This window comes from Alexandromys fortis, unplaced genomic scaffold (assembly GCF_014885135.2).
Source record: "Alexandromys fortis isolate MF-2015 unplaced genomic scaffold, M_Fortis_MF-2015_v1.1 scaffold_131, whole genome shotgun sequence".
NCBI classification, from domain to species: domain Eukaryota; kingdom Metazoa; phylum Chordata; class Mammalia; order Rodentia; family Cricetidae; genus Alexandromys; species Alexandromys fortis.
The window spans coordinates 328,734-336,363 of NW_026068023.1; the positions used below are offsets into that span (position 1 = coordinate 328,734).

Sequence of the window (7,630 nt, forward strand, 5' to 3'; positions counted from 1 at the left end):
TGAAAATGTAGCATGATCATTTTTAGGGACAGGGAAGCAGAGGTTTGTAAAATAACCATGTAGGGCCTTCTATTCAGGACTCAGATGTCAGAATGGTGTTGCAAATACAAAGTGTTCACTGACAGTTACAACTCTGAAAAGCAAGGTGAACTCCAAGAAGATTGTGACAGATAGGACCGAAACTGCTGGCTGACAAAGTGTGAAACAAGTGGTTGGATAGAAAGAGCCTCAGGTAGCTATGGGGGGTCTGGGTAAATGCTAAGAAACTCTCTAGCACTGAAACTGCCTAAATAGGAGCATCCTGTAAGGCCACAAAGACCAGAACAGTAGTCGCACTTAGTCCAGATTTTCTTAGTCCAGTTATTGCCTAGAACTGTTTGGCCTTGGTGCCAATGCTATGACAGAGACCAAAAGTCCCTACTGGTAAAAGCTGTCATGTGACTGCACTTCTCACAGTTGAAGTTCTTTTCTAGAAGAGACTTCCAACACACATTCATGGCTACTACAGTTAATGTCTGAAAGGGGAGCTGTGAACTCAGGCCTCACATCTAAGGGTTTACCTCCCAGTGGGATGAGCATCATTGGCATCAACACCCACTTGTAGCTATTTTTTTCAGCTTTCATCTGATTAGTCTCCTCTGTTATGTCTCTCTGCTTAGTAAATTATTAGCAGTTGGCTCTATATTGGTTTTAGAATTCACTGGAAACAGTGTTATAAAATTCTGAATTTCATAAGTCTTCTAAAGTAGGATAAATGGATGAAAGCACAGGAAGGACTTGATTTAAAACCCAGGCTAGCTCAGCTCCTCAACTTGTTTGAGCCCTATGTGTTCATCATACAGGAATGCGTAATCTTAAGATTAGTAGTAAATTGTATAGCATCAGATAGTACTTTGGTACGGAGGCTGCTTACAGGTATTATAAGTAGCTTAGCTAAACCGATACAAAGGGGAGCAGGCAGATACTATGGGATACAGGGGGAGATGATCCTGCTTACGGTGGAATTTTTATCAGGTATAGAAGGTCCAATGTCACACTGTAAAGTCATTTTTTTTTTTTATCATCATGCCAAAGAACCTTAGTCAATCTACATGTAACTAAAAAAGGTTTACCATAGCCATAGTTTTGGCCATGATTTCATTTCTGTTGCTTTGGGGGATATAGGGCAACAAAATATAGCCAGAAAAAGTAAGAGGAAGGAGTTTGGGATCCATTTACTCCTTTGGGGATTACACCTTCAATGATCCCAAGATGTTCTTTTAGACCCCATCTTTAAAAAGTCTTACCACTATTGTATACTAACCTGTGACTGAGCCCAACACTTGGCCTTAGTGTCTCTGGAGGAAATAGTTGATAGCAGAGGTAAACTGGAGCTAGTAAAAAGATGGGCATAGAAAGCAACTTGATTAAATCTATCTCTCATGTTGACAGAGGTGTCTGTCCTGCCCAGTTCTGCAGCCATTCAGTCCCAAAGAAACACACAGAGGCCTATACTAATTATAAACTGGTTGGCCTATTATCTCAAGCTTCTTATTAACTAATTCTTACATCTTAATTAGTTCACAATTTTTGTCTATTAGTCACATGGCTTGGTACCTTTTGTTAGTGAGGCATTCTCATCTTGCATCCTCTACATCTGGGTGATGAATGCAGCCTGAGCCTTTCCTCTTCCCAAAGTTCCCCTGTTCTGGTTGTCCCACCTAAACTTCCTGTGTGGCTACTGGCCAATCAGCATTTATTAAACTAATACAAGTGACAATTCTTTACAGGGTATAAGGCCATTGTCTCACAGAACACTTTCCTTTTTTTCTTTTCAATACAAGAACTCCGAATCTAATCTCCTTTGTTTAGCTTTTTTTCTTGACAAGTTGTTTTCATAACAACTTGTAACCAACACTCTAAACAAAGACAAATACTCATAATCCATTTTTAGAATGTGGACATAGTTTTCTAGGCTATTTCCTGCTGATTAGGGGTGCTGATAATCTTATGGGGACCTAAAGAAAATTTAGGATTATGGTCAGGTCATGAATGGAATTTTCTGTGAGGCTTGATCATCTCAACCAGCATTGTTGAAGCTATTCTGAATGTAGAACTCAGAGGAAACTCCAACAGAGGTCCTTTGAAATGTTAGATCATCTCAGCTATCTACTCCTATTGAAGATTTTTCAGGTGATCTGTCTTGATCAAGCCTGATTTTTCTTAACTCAGAATGAATCTACCACCTCTCATTTCCTGCAGAAACAAAACAAAACCTTGTCTTCAAAGTAACATATCTTTTGACTTAAAATTTGAAATCAAGGCATTTTCAAAATATATATGTTGGATTAATCTAGCAGCATTTATAATCAAATGTCTTTTATCAGCTGTTGCTCTTTCATCACCATCAAACAATTTGAAGACAACATAATAATATACAGTATCCAGATTCTCTGTGCATTTTCCATCTTTACGTGCCTCTATTTTAAGCTCTATTTCTTTTCTTTTTCTTTTTTTTTTTTTGAGACAGGGTTTCTTTATGTATTTTTGTCTGTCCTGGAACTTACTCTGTCGACCAGGATGTCCTTGAACTCATAGAGATCCCCCTGCCTCTGCCTCTCAAGTCCTGGGATTAAAGGTGTATTCCACTACTACTCTTTCTTTTTTTTTCATTTTTTAAGGACTTTATCCTTTTTCTTTTCTCTCCCAAGCATACATATATTTTTAAACACACTGTAAACCATTTAGAATTTTTTTTTTGGTCTGAATCTACCTTTACTGTATATCTCTCTTTTTCTGACCACATGAGTCTTTAATTTACTAAGCAATATGGCTAGGATTAAAGCCGTGACTTTGATAGGTGAATCCACCTCATTCCTAAGCTTTCTGAGCGTTTAGCTTCATGGCAGAAGTACTGGCAGGAGCCATGTTTATTGCCAGAACTCTATGGAGTTTCAAGGTCCCTGCCACCACCAATAAGCATGCTGTTAGCTATTTATAAACACCATTTAAGTTCTTAAAAGAGCTACAAGGTATTTGCAGCTAAAGCTGAATCAGGAAGCCCCTCTTAAATGAGACATGCTTGCCTCTAGCAAACAGAGCCCATCCGAGAAAAGGCAACTACCCATGCTTAAATCTGCTCTTTTATGTCTAGAATTACTTCCCAAGCTCTCAGCTTTTATGTGGAAATAGTTGTCCACGTTGGCACCATTTGTTGGGGGAGTCTACTTATTCATTTCCTGGCCACCAAGATTCGGAAATAATCACACAGAAACTATATTATTTGCTATACTATTTGGCCAGTAGCTTTTGCATATTTCTAGATCACTCTTATATCTTAACCCCTTTCTATCATTTTATATTTTACCATAGACTTGTGTGCTGCCAACAAGGTTCTGGCTGGCAGTTTGCATCTTTCTCCTCTGGTGGCTCTATGGCTTCTTATTAACTAATTCTTACATCTTAATTAGCCTGTGTTAGCTATGTGGCTTGGTTCCTTTTATCAATGAGGTGTTCTCATCTTGTGTCCTCTGCATCTGGGTGATGACTGCAGACTGAGCCTTTCTTCTTTACAGAATTCTCCTGTTCTGGTCACCCTGTCTATACTTCCTACCTGGATACTGGTCAATCAGTATTTATTAAACCAATACAAGTGAGAAATCTTTATAGGGTACAAGACCATTGAGGTACTTGATTTCTTTGGCTGTTTAACAGCTTTGAAATGAAAATACTCCAGTGTTTCCAGGGGTGTGGGAAGGGGACCAGGAGCATGAAGAGTCCCTTCAACGTGCTCTTTTTTAGAATGTAAAAGACTCCCTGAAGAACTATTGAGGAAGCTCACCCCACTATGCCTCCTTTCTCCAGCTCAAGTCTAGACAATGACAGAGTTGAGGATGATGGCCACACAGAGATCCACACAGCTTGTAGACCTTCCCTCACCATCTTTGCTGAAGCCCGTGACACAATTCTGAGGAACTTGGCTTTTCTAGTTTGTTACATGAAGCCAGGGATCAATTCAGAAGTTCAGGTGTTGAATTGCTTGGATTGACAGAGTTGGCTTTCCATTTTACATAAATAGCTTGTGTAATACTAAATTTTATTCCTAGAAAGCAATCTCAGGCAAGTTTAGCTTATCTGGAATGAAAATGTTGAAGGATGTATCAAACACAGTGGACTTGACTTCCATTTAAATACAGGCTGGCGGGATGCTGTAAAGATCAAGAGACAAGTCATTGCCATTTCGCAGAGCCATTCATTACTTTTTTAAGACTTAGGATGAATAGAGATTAATGTAGTTTTAAAAACACAATTATCAGATAATATTTACAAAAAATTCCAACCTTTACTTCCTCATGTGATAATATATTCAGTGAGCATGGCTGGATCCTTCAAATGACTTTCCCATGCATGCTTATGCATTTCAGGCAGAAGAAGATAAGAAAAATCTGAATAGGATGCAGGCTCTGTCTGAGAAACTTCAGCTGAAAGTGCAGAGTTACAAACAGCAAATGGAAGCAGCGGTAAGTGCCAGTTGCAGCATCATGGATTTCCCAGCCATTGCTTTTGGTTAATGCTCTGAGCTCAGGAAACAGCTCAGCAGAGACAACCATCTGGACATCACATCTGCCCTTCCTCTGCTTTTATGTAAGTTAGCACTGTGGCTTATAGGAGGGGCTGAGGCAGGAAAATTGTGTTGCTTTTCCTTTCCAGAAACCATACCTCTCTCCCTTCACCTGGTGGCTATACTCAAGCCTATGTAGGACCAGAAATGAGCCAAATAAAATCAGTGTGTCATGCAGTGCTGGCAAATTTTGCAAGGTTTCATCATGGACTCCTTCAGCTCTAGACTTTGGGTGAACACAATCAACACAATATGTCATATATTTTTCTGATGAATCTGGACAAGACATAAAGAAAACCACTACCATTGGCATGTCCTTATCTTCCTTTGATTTCTCTTTTTACTGGCCTCAGCTTACCTTTTCCATAGTCCACACACCCCTTAAAGTAATATATTAAAGCCTAGGTACTGCGTGAAGGTGTCAGTTTATACCTACTAATATTTTGAGGGGTTCTGACTCTATTGATTTGGTGCTATGCCCAAAAATTACTCATTGGTTCATAATTTGAAAGGACAGCCACTTATACCCAGGGGTAGGTTAGGATTTGACTCTGACTTTAAACCAATTAATTGTGATTGCTTTAGTATACAAGAATGTGAAAGTTATACTACCTGTACTTGGTGGTGGAAAGGGACACCAATTTTGAATTTCCAGGGGATAACAGCTGTAAAATGGGTCTCAGTTTTCACTCTTAAAAAGAAGTTCCTGGTTTCATTTTTCTTTAAATGTATGAGCATTTTGCTTGCATGTATTTTTATATAAAGATTTTATGTAAATCATTATATGACTTTTCTGGTGCCTACATAGGCCAGAAGGGGGCATCAGATCCTCTGAAACTGGATTAGAGGTAGTTGTGAGCTACCATGCATGTATTCAGAAACACCCAGTTGCAACTGTCCTTTGTGATAACTCATTTGTGCACAGGCTGCCCTTTTGTCTGGGCATCCCCAACCCAGAAAGGCATCCTCACCTTTCCCACTGCTTGACATTTTGGTAACAACAACCTTAAGATGGCTTCCTATTTCTTGAGACACCAGTAACAAAATCTTCAGGGGTTCTTCCTAAGTGATAATCAGGTTAGATCTGACTTCACGGGCTTACCACTTCCTAATAAGGTAAACAAGAGTCAATCTTCAAACCTCAAAAACCGACAGAGCCTAAATGCCAACAAGAAAGCTTGAGACATTGGGAAGATGGGACTAATGAACAAACAGAGATTTGATTTGGATTCCAGCATATACCCTGACCATCAAGCAATAAAATAAAGACAAACAGAACCACTTACAATTGCTGTCATTTTATTTAATACTATTATTTTGGTGGAACAGTGAGATGTTTTCATTTGAATGGTCAGAAGTCCAAAAAGATTTGTTCTCCCAAATCTTCATTTTCTTTATCTAAACACATGTTTGTTCTTGTGGGAATTAATTGATATTTATTGCCTCAAGTTGTTTCAAAACATTTCACTCACTGGAAGTTCAAACACTCTGTGAGACAATCCTCATATCCAAAAGGATGCTTCTCACACACGATTTTAAAGGTAGTTAATTCACATTCTAACTTTTACCGAGTATTTCAGCAGATATTAATACCTTACTAGCACATAATCTCTGGATTAAGCTTCTGAATTTTAATCAGGAGTCAAGAGCAACATTTGACCATGTGAGGTACGAACTATGGTTGAGAGTTGGAAGGGGGTAAAAATATTGTCTACCACAGAAGAATCACCACACCTCATATTGCCCCGATACAACCTACAAAACAGCAGTATATATAAACTGTCAAAAATATCAAAAGAAAGAAAGAAACAAGCAAACAGACCCAGGTCTTCAGGAAGAGTTGTAAGGGTTCTTAATTCAGAGTCAACTCTCCAGCCCCCAGTCCTACTCTTAAGTCCTCCCTGTGTGTCTTACACTGAAACAACATATTCCATTTAGGACTGAGTTTATATCCCTTCCGTTTGCAAGTCTCTCATTTCAAAGCAGAGAATATGATGATAGAATAGCAGCATCCTTACTTTCTGTGTTTTCCATTTTTACAGGAGGCTCAAGCTAATCAATACCTTTCCAAGTATAGGAAGCAGCAATATGAGCTGAACGAAGTCAAGGAGAGGGCAGAGGTAGCAGAATCTCAGGTCAATAAACTCAAAGCTAAAGCAAAGGAGTTTGAAAAAAAGGTATGATCTACTCTGAAAAACCTTACAGTCTGTTGCTTTAGGGCTCACAACATTGCATGGATTAGTATAACAAGAAATAACCTTGATTTTTTTCTTCAAATATTTTTTTAAAAACAGAAAAACAAGCTAAAATAAAAATTCTTTCCCTGTGTGTTAAATTCTATTTGTTGAGGTAATATAGTGCTGCTAAACATTAAGTAGGAAAGACATCCTATTTATCTTTCAAATGTTTCATCCCAGGTTAACTAGTAAGCTCTAAGTCTTCAACTTTTAATGTATTTATGCAGAATACTCAGGAATCCACACAGCAAAGGTGATTTCAAAAGCACAAATGGACCTTGAAGTTCTGAGTAAATTCTTTTTACAGTAGACAAGCTCATGTCTCTGTATCAGGTCAAAACTGAGACCTAGGGGGAAGGTGGTAAGGAGTGAGTCAGGGAATGACAATAAATTGTAGAGTCTTTCTTGCCAGGTCTCAGTCATTCAACTTCTGGTTCTTTCCCAAAGCACAGAAATATCTTCCCATGTCCCTGTGGTTAGTTGAATAGCCACTGGAATACAGAAGTGGTGGCCAGTGCTTCACTGTAATGAGAAACTGGAAGAATGAGTGATAGTGAACTCAGAAATGGATGCTGAGCAGGGCCAAGGAGTCTCTGCTTCCTTGTTGAGGTTTTCCGTGAAACACAACTTTTACATTACCTCTGGTTTTAGGACAAGGGAATTAAAAGAAATTGGATAATACAGTAGCTACATTTTCTAAAATGTCTGAAAAGCAGTTAGCACAGTCTCAAGCACAGATGGCGCCCTCCATTCATTTCTAACAATTGGTGCATGCCTAGCCTTCTCAATCCTG

The 7,630-nt window shown here is 38.8% G+C and overlaps 1 protein-coding gene across 1 annotated transcript in view; it reads left to right on the forward strand.

The window, feature by feature from the left end:
- Window positions 1-6,783, forward strand: part of Myh15 (myosin heavy chain 15) — a 133,075-nt gene extending 126,292 nt beyond the window's left edge. Inside the window, exons 39-40 of the mRNA XM_050163433.1 lie at window positions 4,404-4,499; window positions 6,643-6,783. Coding sequence (XP_050019390.1) covers window positions 4,404-4,499; window positions 6,643-6,783 — 237 coding nt within the window. The remainder of the gene's footprint in view (window positions 1-4,403; window positions 4,500-6,642) is intronic.
- The last annotated feature ends 847 nt before the right edge of the window (window positions 6,784-7,630 follow it).